Genomic DNA, 19,025 nt, shown 5'->3' on the forward strand with positions numbered 1-19,025 from the left:
GGGGATCAAGCCCCGCATTGGGCTCCGTGCTCAGTGGGGCTTCTCCCTCTGCCCTTCCCCCTGCTTGTGCTCGCTGTCTGTTTCTTTCTCTCTCTCTGACAAATAAAATCTTTTTAAAAAATTAATAAATAAAAATAAAAAGCGTTTTATCATACCTGCGTTTTAGATTTTGGCAGTTGTATTTTTTCTGTTGCTGCTGTTATTATCTGTGTTTTTAGTGTTACTAACAAAATGACTTCTTTGGTCAGTTGTGAATTTTGCCATGTGCTGCTTAGCCATTGTCCGTTCAGTTATGTTGATTATTTTCAGCAGTAACATTCACGGCTAGATCAAAACATCCTCCAGGTCAAACACAACCCACTTCTTGCCAGAGTTCCTCTTCCTTCTCACCCCCACCCCCACCCCCACCCTTCCCACCAAAGACTGGTCCCAAGAGGAAAGGAGCAGTGGACTCTTCTGGGCAGTGGGTTCTGGAGCCTCAGAACACCTAGGCACTCTTCCTAGCAGCTAATTTAAATCCACTCTACCACAGTTTCACCTTTTCTCCTTTTTTCAGTTGGCTAAAACCCCAACTCATTCATTGCCCTGTATTCTCTGACTTGTCATCTCTTCCTAGGCTTGTTGTTGAAGAGAGGTTTCCTGTGGCCTCTCCATTCCTCTCCCTCACCCCAGCCTTCTCCAGCCTCAGCCACCCCACTCCCATCAGCCCAGGACCATGGCCAGCAGATGGTTTCCGATGCCTTTGGGAGGTGGGCAGCAATTCAAGGGTGTCCTGGCCACAAAGGACTGATAGGAAAGGCCCTTGGAAACCTGGGAGTGAACTCAATTTCAAGATACAAAGTTTCCAGAAACTTTGAAATCACAGGTACTTAACATTTTGAGCGCTGTTTATAAATCTTAAAATTACCTTGTGAGTTTAGGGATCATTTATACCTTGATGAACTTGCTCTATTACCTTGGACTGTTCTTGTTCTACGTAGAGCTGTAAAAGCCTGAGAGGGAGGAGGGGGTACCTATATAAGAACTTTCTGGATTCTGGGTAAGGCTGGGAGATGGTAGTGGTCATATCCTCAGGAAACAAAAATTATCTTCCTGAATTTTTCTCATTTCCAATTTCTAGTCTTCAGTTACACTTCAGGACCATCTGTACCACTATCTTCCATGGTCCACTAGTGTGTTGGGGGACCTGGGCAAACCCCCATCTTGTGCTCTGTGCCCTGTGTCCCATGCCTAGACTGGACGGGGAGTTCTGGCTCCTGGCTGGCATAGCGCCTCGTGCTCATGACAGCTTTGCTGAAATGAATCAGTCATTTGGTTTCTTCCTCTCTCCCACCACAAGCCCCGAATAAGCTGAAAGGGTTGAGAATGGGAGCAGGGGACCAGAGGGTAGTAAGGGAGGTGGGTAGTCACACTGAGGGTCAGAGAAGCTTAGGAAGAACTCAGAAGGAGTAGTCAGTCTTCAGAGCTCAGACTGAGAAGAAATTTCCTTTAAGAGAAAGAAGTGAAATAAACAAAAGAAAACTGGAATGACTTCAAGGAGAGGGAAAAGAGAAATGGTGAGATCCAAGCTGGTCACTGAGGAATGTACAACGTGTCCGCAGAGCCCTTGACCTCTGCCCAGGCAGAGGAAGAGGAGGCTGATGGCAGAAGGAGACTTCAGGTTGCCTAGGCCCCCCTCCAGGAGGGCTTCCCAGTCTGTAGGCATCTTCATTGTACCCCACCTCTTCACTGGCTCATCGGGCAGCGTCAGGGAAATGGGGAGAAGGGCTCAGATTGCCCCTTCCAGGAAGAGTGCTTTGGGGTGAGTGTCCTAGCAGAAAGGAACAAGTACAAGGTGCTTACCTTCCACAAAGAGGTGGAGGTGATTGAACACTTTGGGAGGCTCAGCAGAGCGAAATCACCAAGGAGCAGGCAGAGCGCAGGGGAGGTGCTGCTGGAGAGGGTGGGGCTCATCTGGGGGGAGGGCCTGACTTTGCACCTTGCACAAGGGCATGAGGTGTGGGCCAGATGCTGTTGTCCAGAGGATCTCTGGTCCGGACCCAACTCACTCCTTACCCTGTGACCCTGTCACACACCAGGCCTTCATTAGCCTGCTCTGGAGCGGCCATGGACAAAGCTCACGTGCACCTTACTCTTTCCCGCTGGGCTTCAGAGGTAGCCACAAGGACCAGGACAGTGAGTTGCACACAAAACGGGGTACAACTGAGTACCCTGAAAGGTTTAAGCAGGTGGGTGTTGCTCCCCTTCTCCCTAGGCTAGGTGCCCCTAGGGAAACCCAGTTTTTTTCACAGCCATTGTTGCCTGAGAATGACGTTGGTTTAATCCATTCCTCATTCTTTGGTGTGGTTGGAAGTGAACAATGGCAAGCATTTTTATAAGCTTTGAGCTGAGTGTGCTATTCACCAGCTGTAATTTATTTTATCAACCCCTTTTCAGTGAAGTATGGCCCTCCCAAGTAAGAAGTGCACGCTTTTAACTCCTATGAAATGCTTATTTGTTTTTATTCATGTTGGCTGTATCCATTTTTAAAATTAGGGGAAAATCTACATCTATTTACCCAGTGATTTGAGGTGGGCCCACATTTTTTAAATTATAGCTTTTTTAACTTTAAAAATAACGTTTTTTCAAAAATATATCTTTTCTTTAAAATGAAAACAAAAGCTCTGCCGGATGTTTTCTGGTTTTGTGATGGGTCACCAGGAAAACATTTACGTCGGGCGTCTGACTGCATGTGGGGGGGTCTTGGTCTTGGGGAGCTGGGTCTACAGGAACTTTGGGGAATCCAGGCCATTTGTTCCCTATGGAAAGGGCTAGAAAATTAAGAAAAAGCAAATTACTAATATTTGAAAGGTTTTTCCCCCAACTATTTTTAGAATTTCAAGTGGTGTTTTTATCCTTTCCCTTCTGACCTGGAAAATGTTTGCGCCTCCAGACAGAAAGGGCTCTGTGGTCAGCTGTTCAGATGATTTTTACCTCTTGCCACCTCTCTGCCCAGAGAGCTGATGAGGAAGCGGGGAGCTAGGGATTGCCTTGCAGAAAAAATATGAAAGGAGATGAGCTTCTTCTCATCTGCCTGGAATAGAGACGTAGGCCCCTGTTGCCTGATGAGCTGAACAGTTCCATCCATCCACCCACCGAACTGTTGACGTGGAGAGACTTCACCACAGGGACTTTTTACAGTTGTGTAAGGTTGCAGACTATTCCAGGGGTAAGGCTGGGCTCCTCAACCTCAGCCCTGTTGACATTTGGGGGAGGTATCATGTGCCTCGTAGGGTGGTTCGCAGCATCCCTGGCCTCCACCCACTCCATTCCAGCAGCCCCATCTCCCCTGACTTGTGACAACCAGAACTGTGTCCGGACATTGACAGATGTCTCCTGCAGGGCAATATCATCTCTGGTTGAGGTTGAGAACCACCAGATGGAGGGAAGCCATAAGTGATGTTGCGGCCCCAGAGACTAGGTGAGAGCGGAGGGAATGGGGTTTCCTGAGCCCAAGGAGAGCTGAACGGGACGGTGCAGCCACAGCCAGAACCTTGGTGACTCACGGGGGACGTTGCAGGAAAGAAGTACCCAGCTTCTCTCTCTTTCTCTTTCTACCCTCCAGATTCTCAGCATCCCCTCCCTCCCCATTAGATGAATCCCGCCAGAAGCCAGGTGGTTGGGAACCTGTGTTGCGCAGTCCATAAAGGTCAGCCCGTGGGGGCACTGAATGGGGTGCAGAGGGACAAAGAACAGATGGGGGCACAAACAGAGAAGAATCAGTCTACTCATCCATCCATATAGTCATTCAACATGTATAGGCAGCTTAGCACAATGGTCAAGAACACAGGCTTATATGTGGCCCCTACCATCTCACCTGTGTGATCCTGATCAAGTGACTTCTGTAACCCTCAGTAACCTCAGGCATAGAATGGCAGCAATAATTCTGTCTACATGTATGATCTGAGTCTTGCAATCTTGGAGGTTTCCTGTTGGGGAAACACAAGTCCTAAGTAAATTGTTCAGTACATGGCTCTAATCAAGTACCAAGTGGATGGTATCTGCTGTGTGCCCAGTGCTGTTTTATGGATGATCCTAGGAAAAGCAAAGACATAGGGCTCAGCCACAGAATGCCCTCTCTCACCGTCTGTCAGCACACTGAGTGCTGTTCAGATCTATGAGCAGAGAAAGGTCACAGGGGGCTGGAAAAATCTAGACCACAGGACCTGAATTGGGTCCTGAGGGATGAGTAGGCTAAGTCAGGATGAGAGAGGATCTATCAGACAGTGGAGATGGTGAGCAAACCAGAGCCAGAAGAGTTGGAGGGAAGGAGAAGACCCAGAGAGCTCCGGGGGGAGACTGGTGATTGGACAGCTTTGATAGAAGGTCTCAGTGCTTCTGTCTGTGAAGATGAGGGGCTGGCTCAGGACCCATCGCCTTCCTCAGTAGTCGGATGTAGGAGTCATAAACTCACGGCTAGGGGCGCCTGGGTGGCTCAGTCGTGGGGCGTCTGCCTTCGGCTCAGGTCATGGTCCCAGGGTCCTGGGATCAAGCCCCGCATCGGGCTCCCTGCTCAGCGGGAGGCCGGCTTCTCCCTCTCCCACTCCCCCTGCTTGTGTTCCCTCTCTCGCTGTGTCTCTCTCTGTCAAATTAATAAAAAATAAAAAAAAAAGAAATGTTTAAAAAAAATAAAAATAAAAATAAAAAATAAACTCATGGCTACAGGAGTGAGGTGGGAGGCGGTAGGACACACCGATGCCTCCTATAGGGCATGGCCATTGCTCTGCTCCAGGCACCTATTACCACGTTAAAATGCAGGCCGGGGACACCATGTGCTAATTAATTCTCTGAATTTTCAAAAGATGCTAGAAATTTGGATTTTTATGAGAAATCTCCTGACTTTTAAAAAAACCATGTAAGCCATACCAGACTTGTGTGAAGACCAAACAGTCCATTTGCACCCCTGTCCAGATTTCTGACGGGCCCTTTGGGGCCTTAGAACCCTTGAGCTGTGTGTTTGGTTGGGTTCAGCCTCCTGTGTACTGTCTTTTAAGCTATAGCTCCCAGGGCTTGAAAAAGAAAAGAAAAAGAAGTAGGAAGAAGAGGGGTCCACCTGGGCCAGGTGAAGTCAGAGTTCCCCTCCAGACCACCATGGCAGGTTGGGAGTAGGAGGGACGGGCTGGCTGTAGCCTGGAGGCACCGGCTTGGAGCACCGAGTGGGTGGGCTGGAGTCTCAGTGCTGCCCGCGCTCCTAGCACTTGACCCAGTGTCCGCCGAGGCTGGGGCTGGAGCTGCCCTTGAGAGCACTGACCAGCACATTTGGTTCTTGGATGAAATTTTTTAAATACTCAGATAAAGAACAGAGACTAATATCGCGAATACCCGTGTTCCCACATGCAGCCTTCCTGCTGGGTTCTTCAAAACTAGAGATGCTGCCCCTTTTCTTTCCTTAGGACACAGACCTTCCTCTGGGCCATTTGCCTCGGGTAAGGGTCGTCTGGGAGCTCTGTCTAGTGGTAAAGGCTGACACAGTGACCTCTGGGAAAGCCCTGAAGTCCTGTCACTGATTCCCATGCCAGGAAATCGCACCTCTGAGTCCTGGCTCTGCGGGCCCTGAGGAGCAGAGAGCCACGGGCTCCAGGGTAGAGGGCCGGGAGAGGCCGGGGGGCAGAGGGGCCCTGGCAGCCTCAGGAAGAGGCGAACCGCAGAGTGAGCAGTCGAACCAAGTGGCGGTCCACACTTGTTTCTCATGACTAAATAAAATACAGGCTCTTGCTCTGCTGAGGGGAAGTGAAGAAGTCTGTGGAGAAGACCAGAAATAATGACGTTGTCTGGAAACAGCCTAGTGCATCCTTAAAATATTTTCCTCAGAAAAAAGAAGACGCAGTAATACTCCCTTACTCCAACACTGCCGTTGCCTCCCCGGGCCTGCTCCAGACAGGCTCTCCAGCTTCGCCTCAAGTTCCACTGGCAGGCGCCCCTCCTCGGGGTCAGACCTGTGCTACCCGCTCCTCCCTTTCGCCCCAGCTGTGCGTGGCCCCTTATCCTCAGCCTGCCCAGTTTTCCCTCCATGAAGCTCCCTCCTCCCACTCCCCACACTTTTTTTCTTTTCTGTTCTTTCATTACTGCTACTAATGATATCATCAGTCCCTGTCATACACCATCTTGGACTATTTCCTGACCCTTCGTGTGTCAGCTCACTGCTGACTACACTTCTCTCTCAGAGAGAAGGGACTGGGGTTTTCCTCATGTTCCTCATAGTGCCGCTCCCACACATACACACACAGCAGGTGACAATAAGTACTATGGGCAGATAGAAGCTTGAATTGATGGGTGAATGGGTGGACGGAAGGATGGTTGGATGGCAAGGTTGAGGGAGTTCCATGAATGCCTGGAACAGGATGCTCCAGGGCTAGGGGCAGGGAACACTCAGCCCATCTCCATTTACTCAGCATTTACTGTGCTGACTTGGCCTCTCTTGGGAAGGAGACTTGACCAATGGCCTTAGTCTAGAAGGCATCTCCCCCCATGATAACTTTAGAATTAGTGCACTTTCAATCCACGGTCTCAAGCTCAAGGTTGGCACCTGGAACAAGTCGACGTTGGCGTTTTCATTTTCATCAGTGTGGTTGAGTCCCAAGCCTGGGACTTGAAGTGTATCCAGCACTGTGTGAAGCCTGCCTCTAGCTGCCAGCCCCAAGGCGGGCCTCATCACAGGAGTAGGAAAGAACATGGGCAGCAGGGCTGTGGGACTCCCCATGCTTGCCTCAGGAGTCTCAGCAAGTAAGGTCTTCCGTTAGCCAGGTGTCTGCCTTGGCAGAAGAGCCCCATGTGGTGGGGGCAGTAGCAAGAGGATGTCCACACTGCATCAGCCCAGAAGCTGGACCACCCAAGTTAATCATTCACAAGGGTAGAAGGCAAGGATTAACTAGTTCTAAATGCTGATTAGTTGGGTTTCCAGCTCACTTCCAAATGACTGAATGCTAATCCCTCTTGTGTAGTAGGCCTACCACAGACTAGAGCATGTACCTGTGCACCTCACCCACTTGAAGCCCTCCCGCAGGGGTCTAGGGCATATTTCACTCTCACCTTAGCTGTGTAGCCACTGGGGGGGGGGGCGATGATTTATTCGCTTACACTGACTTCTTCCCTCACCTGATTCCTGCAACTCTTAGAATCCAGACCACTCCATTGAGCACCAGATGTCTCATTGCTGCCTGAGTTTTAGCTTTTCCTCCCCTCCCAGACCACCACTTTCTTGAGGACAGGAGATGTCAGCTCCTTGCCTTGCCGTTCCCACAGTACTCAGCACAGTGCTGGCCACAGAGAAGACCCTAGGCACCTACTTTTTGACTTGTGAAGGGCCAGGCAGAGGCCTAGCTCCTCCAGGAAGCCTTCTCAGGTGCCCTCCCAGCCGCTGAGCAGCCGTGCACCTCTGCAGAGTCCTCCAGCACCTGAGGCCCGGGCCCTACAAGCAAGCATGAGGGCTCTAAGTGTTGGTCTAGGCTCAAGTGTTCTGCGAGCTCTTTCAGGGCACACAGTGTGCCCAGCGATCGGAACAAACTTGTACACATAGCAGATTTTTCAACTTCACAGTTTTACTGAGATATGCCATACACACACCACACAAGTCACCCCCTGGTTGTAGCTTATTTGTAGAGTTGTGCAACCATCGCCACAGTGTATTTCAGGCAGGCCCTTTTCGTCACTGTGAGAAAGAACCCATGCTTCTCCCTGTATTCGTTTCCTGAGGCTGTGGTCACATAGCAAATTATCATAAACTTGGTGACCTAAAATAACAGCAATTTATGGCCTCATGAGGCCAGAAGTCCAAAATTAAGATGTCGGCAGGGCCACACTTCCTCTGGAGGCTCTAGGGAAGAATCTGGCTCTAAGGAATTCCTTGCCTCTTCCAGCCTCCAGAGGCCACATCCCTCCAGTCTTCTGGCTTCACATCACCTTCTCCTCTGTGTGTCGGGTGTCTTTCTGCTCTCTCTTATTAGGACATTGGCGATGGCATTTAAGGGCCGCCCAGATCATCTAAGATTATTTCCTCATCTCAGTACCTTTAACTAAATCACATCTGCAAAGACCCTTTTTCCAAGTAAGGTAACATTCACAGGTTCTGGGGGCCGGAAGCCATTTTTCAGCCTGCCACATTCCCCCTGCCCCCTGGCCCAACATAATTCACATACCACAAAATTCACCAAGTGAAAGCCTATGGATATATACGTTTTAGTATATTCACAAGGTTGTGTAACCGTCACCACTGTATAATTCCAGAACATTTTCATCATCAACCCAAAAAAGAAACACTGTTTCTATCAGGAGTCATTCCTCAATCTCCCCATTCTCCAACCTGTGGCAACCATTAATCCAGTTTTTGTCTCTGTGATTTGCCTATTCTGGATATTTCACATAAACGGAATTATATAATACATGGTCTTTTTGTCTGGCTTCTTTCACTAAGCGTCTTTTCAAGGTTCATCTGTGGTGTAGCCTGTATCAGTATTTCATTCCTTTTTATGATGAAATAATATTCCATTGTATGGATATACATTTTATTTATCCATCCCTTGGTTGATGGACATTTTGATTTTTTTCTGGGTATTGGCTAGTATGAACATTCACAAGTACAAGTTTTTGTGCGGACGTATGGTTTTTGTTTCCCTTAAGTCTATGCCTAGGAGTGAGCAAAACTTCAAGACTATTTTCCAACGCAGACATCCCCACCAGCGGTGTCTGAGAGTTCCAACTTCTCCACATTTTCACTAAAACTTATTATCTGCCTTTTTTATTATAATTCTCCTAATGGTTGTGAAGTGGTATCTCACTGTGGTTTTGATTTGCATTTGCCTATTGGTTACTGATGCTGAGCATCTTTTCCTGTGCTTATTGGTCATTTGTGGATCTTCTCTGGAGAAATGTCTATTCAGATCCTTTGCACATGTGTTCATTGGGTTATCTTTTTTTTTCGTTTTTTTTTGTAAACTGCCCAGTTTATTATTATTATCATTATTTTTAGATGGCTACAAAGACAGCGTGAGACCTCACACCTAGACTAGCTTTCCTGGTGGAAGGGCTTGGGTACAGACAGACAGCCGGGGGTAGGTTTGTTTTTTTTTTTTTTTTTTTGTCTTGTTTTTTTTTTTTTTTTTTAAAGAAGAAAGCAAAGAGGTTGACTGGGGTGAGGTGGGGGGGGCTTGCTAGAAGCTTCCATTTTTAAAAATTTTCCCCCTGAAAACAAATTTAAAAATCCCAATAACGGTAAAACCCCAAACAAACAAACAAAAAAAACAACAAAAAAGTGTCACGTACATAAAAGGTCCTTTTGGGAATGGGCAAGGGGTGGGATTTTTCTGGTCACTGACTTGAAATATATTTTTATTTTGAGTTTTGTCCTTCATGTTTTATGGAATAAAAAGTTCGGCCTTTTTATTGCATGAAACTAAAACTGGGACAGGTGGGGGGCTGAGGGGGAGCAGGGAGACGCCCCTCCCCCAGCTCCTGGGTAATGACACCTCACTTCTTGCATAACTTCTGGCATCTTCCCGCCTGAAATGCCGGCTCTCTCAGCATCTCGGAGAAGAGGAGGGGATCACATGCTCATCGTCATGCTTGGAGAATAATTGTCATTCTGGAAGGAGTGGAGGAAGTTCCCTCCTAGCTCACCGTCGTCCCGAGGGGTGCCTGGAGGGTTGCTAATGCCACTTATGTTGTTAGGAGAATTCTAACGATCCATTCATGTGGTGTGGCTCCATGCCGCCCATGCCACCCCTCTTTTTATTTCATTTTAAGAGTGCTTTGTGTATTCTAAATATACGTCCCTTGTCAGATATGGGATTTGCAGATGTATGCTCCATCACTGTGAGTTGTCTTCACTTTATTAATGATATCCTTTGGGGCACAAAAGTTTGCAATTCTGATGAAGTCTAACCTTTCTTTTTGTTGCTTGGGCTTTTGATGTCTTACTTAAGAAACCATTGCCTAATCCAAGATCACAAAGCTTCACTTCTGTATTTTCTTCTGTGTGTTTCATAGTTTTAGCTCTTAAATGTAGGCCTTTGATCCATTTTGAGTCCATTTTTGTATATGCTCTGGGGTAGGTCCAACTTCATTCTTTTGCCTGTGGATGGATACCCAGGTGTCCCAGCTCCACTAGTTGAAAAAACTGTTTTTTCCCTATCATTGTTTTGGCACTCTTGTCACAAAAAAAAAAACAAAAACAAAAACAAAAAAACACAATGGAATGTAAGTGTGAAGGTTTATTTCTGGAATCTCAGTTCTATTCCATTCATCTGTATACCTGTCCTTTTGCCAGCACCACACTGTCTTGATTACTGTAGCTTTGTAATAAGTTTTAAAACCAGGAAGTGTGAGTTCCAGTTCTGTGTGTTTTCCCAGATTTTTCAGCTGTTCTGGACATGCAGCAGATTCTTCAGAGGCACTGATTGCTTGGTCACTTGCTTTCTGGTTTCCTTGATGGACTGGTGAACCTGTGAGAGCCTGGCTGTCTTGCATCGTTAGCTAAAAAGTCCTCTCCCACTCTCTGCCTCCCTTCACAAGGCATTTGGCCAGTAGCGATCTGGGTTGTTCTGGCCAAGCCGTCCTAGTTCAGGGCAAAGTGATAAAAGAGGAGACTTGGTGGGGTACATCTGGCCCCTCAAGCAGATTTAAATCCAGCTAATTCTCTCCCCTCCCACATTCAGCTTCTTTCCCCTTCCTTCTTCATCTGGCAGAGTCAGTATTTGGACAGCTCTCATTTTTTCTGGATCCACTTATAGCCAAATTACACCAACACTCCCCTGTGCCTCTGTCATGCCCATCACTCTCCTGCCACTTCCTAAGCACGATTCATGACAAAATGGTACAGGATGGGGGACATCTGTCCTGTCAGGTGGGGCAAGTGCAGCAGGCCTTTCTGGTGGCATCATGAATAAAAGTGATAAAGCCAAGTGTGACTTCCCCATCTCCGTGGGCTGTTTCTCCATGGCCTCTCTGCAGGGAAGGGGCAGCTTCTGGGCTGAGGCAGACTGAGCTCACTGCCACCACTTCTCACTATACAAACTTGGATCCGTTCCCCATGAGCATAGCTTCCTCATTGGTTAAATAAGGATACCTCCCTGCTCATGTGGGAGCAGTAAGGGTTAGAAAGGCCAGTGTTCATTATTATCACCAGTAACCCTAGTTAACCATTTAGTGAATGCTTTCTTTGTGGCAGTCCCTGTGTTAGTGTTCAAACTGAATAAAGATGGGGGCAAAAGAAAAGATTTCATGACTTCTGGAGCCACACACAAGCTCAGCAGATGTGCTGAGCATCTGCTATGTGTTTAATCCTATGCTGGTCTTCATGTATATTTTCATTTCTTTGAGGTATGAGGTATGAAAGATGCTAATTAATTATACCACCTCCCCATACAGATTCTAAACCATCTGAGAACTACACAGAGGAGTCAGGTAGAGATAAAAATAGAGATTATATTGTAGGTAAAAGCTGGACCAACACATGTCCAAGACCTACAGCCAAAAGACACACTTGCTTGCTTCTTCTCTCCCATCCCCGTCTTCTTTTTCTGTTGCCTGGGTTAAATCCTGGTTCCAGGGAGCAGAGGCACCAAGGGGCAGGGGTCCTGGGGGGTTGATTTGGGGATGGTGACATCAGTCTTGGGGCTGCTTCCATGATTCTAAGCTCTGCTGGGTGGGCTCCAGGTAGTAATACTGGCTCTGCTTCGGGGTCACCAGCCCTACTTATCTCACTGAGAAGACCTATATGTCTGGAATGTTGGTGCTAATTCTCCAAATCTGTGCTCTGCAGGCACCATGAAACATTTTGCCCATTCTGACTATTTATATCTACTTAAAGCATTGTGACTATATACAAGTAGCTTAATCTGAGCCCAGGGTTCCTCACCTGTGAAGTAGGGATGGCAATACCCAACCCATAAGATGTCAAAGGAGTGAACAGAACGTACTTGGTTAGGGCCTGGCACATAATAGGCCTGGGGGGCGGAGGGGGGCATCCTACTTGGCCCAGTTCAGTACCCTGAGAACTCAAGCTTTCAGTCCAGACTCTGAGCCTTCTCCCTGTGTGCTGAGCAGGTCTCTGTGGGGGCCAGCAGTCAGGGCCAGATCTATGTGCTCGAGTTGGAGTTGGGGATTAGGGAACGATGAGGCCTCAACAGAAGTGGGTCATCAAAAGGCCCTGGTGCATGGAGGGACCCAAAGAGGTTCATTTTGTGGAAGTATTGCAGTCCTGTGTCTCAGACCTCCTCCAGGTAGGGAGTGGGAGGCCTCGGGTTGTTAGCAGAAGTGTCAACACCCAGAGCCTCTCTTCAAACCCATATTTAGGACTGTCTAAGGCAAAATCATAAAGTAAGCAATGGTTTCCCCAAGGCACCTGCTTCCTCTTTCTGCACCCCATTCTACTCTTTCCACACCCTTTTCCAGCCAGCGAGAAAGACGACAGTCTGAAAAACAAATTCGAAGACAGAGGGCAGCAAAATATGAATCAAATCCAGTTTGCCACCTGCTGTTGTACAGCCTATGAACTACAAGTGGTCATTATGTTTGTAAATGGGGAAAAAATCAAAAGAAGAATATTTTATGACATGTGAAAACTCTATGAAATTCAAATTTTATTGGAACATAAATAAAGTTTCCATATTGTCCGTGGCTGCTTTCAGCAGAGTTGAGGGGTTGTGACAGAGACTTGAAGACCCCCAGGGTCTAAAATATTTATTCTCTGACCTTTTAAGAAAAAGTTTGCTGATGCCCTGCTCTAAAATGGTAAGAGGTTTAGGTGTCATGTGGCTATCAGGATTTGCCTTGAGAGAGAGGGGCAAACAAGTGGAACTCAGGCATTGTGGCAGGCCTGCAGAGGAGACACTGGGTCTTTCCTGAGATCCTTCCAGTTACACTAGGTGGGCTGACGGGAGCTAAATGTTTCATCTTGCAGGTGGGCTTGCTTCTGACCACACAGGGATGGGGGGCATGAAATGGTGCTGTTTGGGCCTCTGACTTCTTCCAGCAGAATGAAATGAATTAATAACCTCTGAGGAGCCTATCCCAGCAGCCTCCCTGCAGGCTGGTGGCCATGATTTGACCTGAGCACCTTCCCATTGCCAGAGTCCTGCAGAGCCTCCCTGGGCTGGCCCTGAGCAGCACATTCACCGCTCGCCTCTCTCTCGTTTCCACAGAATTTGCCTTCTGCCAGGTGGACGCTTCAATTGCACTGCCTCTGGCCCTGGCTGTGCTGTGTGACCTGCTGCAGCAGTGGGACCAGCTGGCCCCTGGACTCCCAGTCCTGCTGGGATGGCTGCTGGGAGAGGGTGATGATTTCATGGTCCGCGTGGAAAGCATGCATCAGGTAATCCTAGGGTCTCAGGGCAGTGGCGGTGGAATCAGATTGGTGGCCTGAACCCACTAGATGCAGCTCATCAGGCTTACGTAGGCTTCACATGCCCGCTGAAAGTGTCCTTTGGATGCTCACATACAGATCAATAACCAATTAGGAAAGTCTCCAAATGACCACAGCAGCCTGCTAGATGCTGCTGGGGGATGCTGGGACAGCTCTCAAGCTGACTTCTGGGGTTCCAGTGGGGTTCCAGTCTTCAGATCACCAGGGGAGAGGACTTTGAAAGAGCCTCCTGGGTTTCTGAAGCTGGTGGGCATTCCCTACCCCCTACACACTTTGACGGCCCAGCTAAAGCCAGCAACCATGGCTGCTCCACACCCAGGACACCCCTTGATTGCCTGGCCCTAGTGGCCAAGGGAGCTGGCATCCTGAACTCCACAGGAAGGTAGTGATCAGGAAGACAGTTCTTGGCAGTCTGCCACCCCCAGGGCACTGCACAGACAGCAGACTGAAACACAACCCCAGTCTTCATGGGAAAAAAGGCTGTTTGTATAGCCTGGAACTTCAGCCTGAGGGACAGGCTTCAGGTTTCCCACACATTTAGAGGCTCAGAAGGCGTTCCTAGGGAACACAATCAGGAAGTGACATCCTTGCATGCCCCCTTGGCCTTGCTAAAGCTCCATGAGACTTCCCGGAAAAAAGCTAATATATTCATCTGGAGCCCCAATTTTTGCAACAGTTGCCCAGGGGACACCTCTACATCTCCTGGTCTGGAGGCCAGCAAGGATTACAATTGCCATCCCACAGTACTATATATATTTTAAAAGCTGCTGCCAAAGGGTCTGGCTTCCAGTCAGCCTGAAAGCAGGTGCTAAATGAGATTCCTCCCCTTGGAACACTGACTGGTCTTGGCACACCCTCAACAATGGGGACATAATAAAAATAAATCAGGCGGTTTAGACAATCAGAAAGGTTCAAGAGACAACCAAGAACTAGAGCAAGGTTGAAGGAGAAATTTCATCACCCACAAGGCCACCCACTCCTTCAAGACTGAGAGAGGTGGCTGCTTTGCCTAATACATAGAAGCAAACAGAGTCAAGCAAAATGAGGAAACAGAAATATGTTCCAAATGGAAGAAAAGACAAAACCTCAGAAAAAGACCTTAATGATGTGGAGATAAGGAATCTACCTGGTAAAGAATTCAAAGTAATGGCATAAAGAAGCTCACTGGGGTGTCTGTGTGCCTCAGCGGGTTAAGCGTCTGCCTTCAGTTCAGGTCATGATCTCAGGGTCCTGGTATCGAGTCCCACATCGGGCTCCCTGCTCAGGGCAGAGTCTGCTTCTCCCTCTCACTCTCCCTTTGTGCTCTCCCCCCTTTCTCTCTCTCAAATAAATCGATAAAAATCTTAAAAAAAAAAAAAAAAAGAAGAAGAAGAAGCTCACTGAGCTTGGGAGAAGAAAGGATGAACACAGTGAGAGCTTCAACAAGGAGAAAATATAAGAAAGTGCCAAATAGAAGGCACAGAGCCAAAGAATACAATAACTGGCTGAGAAACACTAGAAGGGCTCAACAGCAGACTAGATGAAACAGAAGAATGGATCAGCGAGCTGGAAGACAAAGCAATGGAGCTCATCCAGACAGAGCAGCAAAAAGGAAAGCAAATTTTAAAAATGAAGATAACTTAAGAGAGCTATGGGACAGCATCAGGTGGAATGACATTCACACCATAGGGATCTGAGAAGGAGAAGAGAGAAAGGGACAGAAAACTAATTTGAAGAAACAATGGCTGAAAACTTCCCTAGCTGGAAAAGGAAACAGAAATCCAGGCCCAGGGAAGCCCAAAGAATTCCAAAGAAGATGAACCTAAAGAGATCTACACCAAGACACATCATATTTAAAATGTCAGAAATTAAAGAGAGAATCTTAAAAGCAGCAAGAGAAAAACAAATTATTACATACAAGGGAAACCCCGTAAGGCTGTTGGCAGATTCCTCAGCAGTAATTTTGCAGGCCAGAAGGGAGGGGCATGACATACTCAAAACCTTCCAACCAAGAATACTGTACCTGGCAAGGTTATCATTCAGAATGGAAGGAGAGATAAAGAGTTTCCCAGACAAGCAAAAACTAAAGGAGTTCGTCACCACTAACCTAAGCTTAGAAATGTTAAAGGACTCCTTTAAGTTGAAAAGAAATGGCACTAATTAAGATGGGATGAAAGGAACCCTGACTGCCGCCCCATCCAACGCCCCTGACCAACAGGAAGTAGCTATGATCGGTCGTCACCCTTCTTCCTAACAGGAGTTAGGGTTACCTCTTCAGAGAGGGGAATGATGAAGGATAGCTGGAAGGCAGGCAGGCAGGGACAAGCCACACACACACACCCGCCCCCCCGCCCAGCCCTAAGGAAATCACCCTTAAAAGGATTTTACACCACCCTGGAAGGAACCCTCTACCTTTTCCCATATGATAGATAGGTGACAAAAATCTGACTGGATGACAGGTGCAGGGAGGGTTAATCAGATTAAAACAGCCTGCCAACAAGCCCATAAATAAACCCCTAAACTTAGAAACTCCAGTGGCCACTCCCTCAGGTCCCCTCCCACCTTGGGAGCTTTGTACTATCTCTTTGCTATCACTCAATAAACCTTGCTTTGCTGCCCACCCAAAAAAAAAATAAAAAAGCAAGCGAGAAATGGCACTAATTAATAAGAAGAAAACATATGAAAGTAAAAATCTATATTAGGTAACTATATAGTAAAGGTAGTAGATTAATCGCTTCCAAAGCTACTTTGAAGGTTAAAAGAAAAAATGAACTAAAACTACAATAATTAAGGGAAACATAAAAAGATGTAAAATGTGACATCAAAAACATAAAATGGAGTAAAAATGTAGAGCTCTGGGATATGTTCAAATTTAAGTTGCTATCAACTTAAAATAGACTGTTATAGACATAGGATGACATGTGAACCTCACAGCAAACACAAAGAATATGTATGTATGTAATATGTATGTAAATGCACAATGAAAATGAGAAAGGAATCTAAACACTAAAGAAAGTCATCGAACCACAAGAGAAGAAGAAAGGAACATACAGGACCTACAAAACAGCCAGCAAATAGTTAACAAAAGGTCAATAAGCAGATACCTATCAATAATTACTTTAAATGTAAATGGACTAATTCTCCAATCAAAAGACATAAGAGTGGCTAAATGGATTTTTAAAAAAAAGATAGATCTGTATACTGCCTGCAAGAGACTTCATAAGTAAGGACACATGCAGCCCAAAAGTGAAGGGATGGAGAATTACATCCCATGCAGATGGAAACAAAAAGAAAGCTGGTATAGCGATACGCATATCAGACAAAATAGACTTTAGAAGGAAGACTGTAATAAAAGAGAAAGAGGGCCACCATATTAATAAAAGGGTCAATCCAGCAAGAATATATAACATTTATAAATAATATACAGCCAAAATAGGAGCACCAAAATATATAGAGCAAATAATAACAGACCTAAAGGGAGAAATTACGAGTAATGCAATAATAGTAGGGGACTTTAACATCCCACTTACATCAGTGGATAGGTCATCCAAACAAAATTAATAAGGAAATGTTGGCCTTAAACAATACATTAGACCACACAGACTTTAATAGGTATATACAGAACATCCCATCCAAAGCAGGAGAATACACGTTCTTCTCAAATGCACATGGAACATTCTACCGTATAGATCACATGTTAGGCCACAAAACAAGTCTCAATAAATACAAGATAAAAATCATGTCAAGCGTCTTTTCTGACCACAATAGTATAAAACTAGAAATCAATTACAAGAGGAAAACTGGAAAAACGACAAATACATGGAAATTAAACAACATGTTAACAATTGTTGGGTCATAGAAGAAATCAAAGGAGAAATTAAAACACCTAGAAACAAATGAAAACAGAAACACAATATAACAAAATCTATAGGATGTAGAAAAAGGGGTTCTAAGAGGGAAGTTCAAGTGATAAATGCCTATTATCAAGAAACAAGAGGGGCGCCTGGGTGGCTCAGTCGTTAAGCGTCTGCCTTTGGCTCAGGTCATGATCCCAGGGTCTTGGGATCGAGCGCCACATCAGGCTCCCTGCTCCGCGGGAAGCCTGCTTCTCCCTCTCCCAGTCCCCCTGCTTGTGTTCCCTCTCTCGCTGTCTTTCTCTCTCTGTCAAATAAATAAATAAAATATTTAAAAAAAAAAAAAAAGAAAGAAACAAGAAAGATCTCAAATAAACAACCTAACTTTACACCTTAAGGGACCAGAAAAAGAAGAACAAACAAAACCCAAAATTAGGAGGAGGAAGGAAATAAGATAAGAGTGGAAATAAATGAAATAGAGACTAAAAAGACAATAGAAAACATCAATGAAACTAAAAGCTGGTTCTTTGAAAAGATAAACAAAATAGACAAACCTTTAGCTAGACTGACCAAGAAAAAGAGAGGGCTCAAATAAAAATCAGAAAGGAAAGAGGAGAGGTTACAACTGATACCACAGAAATACAAAGGATCATAAGAGACTGTTGTGAATTGGATGTGCTAAGGATGTGTCTTGGGGCAGGTGGAAGGGAGATGAGAGGTATATGTAGGAAGACAGGGAAGCACTTCCCTCTCACTCTGTACTTCTGAAACAAACATTTCACTAAATAATAGTTTATAACACATGGTGCTGATGTTTCTGAACCATTGTATCTTACTATTTTTAACTGGTTGCAATCCATATTGATTTCATGACCTCTTTTTTTTTAAGATTTTATATATTTGACAGAGACACAGCGAGAGAGGGAACACAAGCGGGGGGGTGGGAGAGGGAGAAGCAGGCTTCCCGCTGAGCAGGGAGCCCAATGTAGGACTCGATCCCAGGACCCTGGGACCAGGATCTGAGCCAAAGGCAGACGCTTAATGACTGAGCCACCCAGGCGCCCTGATTTCATGACCTCTTAAACATTACAACTTGCAGTATGAAAACCACTCTTCCATAGACCTATCCACTTGGTCATTGAATGCAGTTGACTAGCAACTATTGTGCATTTTTGTGTAAAGGTTATGGAGAAACACCTTTTTAAAAAATAATATGATTCTAAAAACTGCTTCATAAAACTGAAGCTTTAGGGGAATTTCTTTACATTTTCTCCTCTGTTAAACTGAGCCTTGAGATGACAGGGGCTGTTTATTCATTTATCATTGTGTTGCCAATACTTAACACAGTGCTTTGCTCATGGTGGATACTTAATAAATAATGAGTGAATGAATGGTTTGATGAACGTTAGTACAGTACTCTTGTTCGAATCATTTTTCTGAAATACTGCAAGGTATTTCTAAGATAATTCTTGTTTATAATGAATTTAGAGAGAAATAAATTTGTGAAGGATAAAAAAAAGAGACTACTGTGAGCAATTATATGCCAACAAACTGGACAACTGAAAAAGAATGAATAAATTCCTAAAAACTTGCAATCTTCCAAGACTGAATCATAAAGAAATAGAAAATCTGAATAGACCAGTGAAGAAAAAATAAATAAAAAATAAAGGGGGGGGGGAAGCCCCCCCGCAAACAGAAATCCAAGACCAGACGGCTTCACCAGTAAATTCTACCAAACATTCAAGGATTTAATACCTACCCTTTCAAACTCTTCCAAAAAATTGAAAAGGAGGGAC

General features: G+C 45.9%; 1 protein-coding gene across 5 annotated transcripts in view; it reads left to right on the forward strand.

Annotated features, from left to right (window-relative positions):
* Nucleotides 1–19,025, forward strand: part of THADA (THADA armadillo repeat containing) — a 323,626-nt gene that overhangs the window by 298,721 nt on the left and 5,880 nt on the right. For 3 of the 5 annotated variants that reach the window (XM_073897791.1, XM_025868921.2, XM_025868922.2), the window contains exon 37: nucleotides 13,176–13,345. In XM_073897791.1, coding sequence (XP_073753892.1) covers nucleotides 13,176–13,345 — 170 coding nt within the window. Of the gene's footprint in view, nucleotides 1–616; nucleotides 866–13,175; nucleotides 13,346–19,025 lie in introns of all 5 variants that reach the window. The other 2 variants (XM_073897790.1, XM_025868918.2) reach the window with 1 other exon arrangement.

The sequence above is a fragment of the Callorhinus ursinus genome, unplaced genomic scaffold, assembly GCF_003265705.2.
Source record: "Callorhinus ursinus isolate GAN/ISIS: 27379988/994484 unplaced genomic scaffold, GSC_fseal_2.0 scaffold10, whole genome shotgun sequence".
NCBI lineage: Eukaryota > Metazoa > Chordata > Mammalia > Carnivora > Otariidae > Callorhinus > Callorhinus ursinus.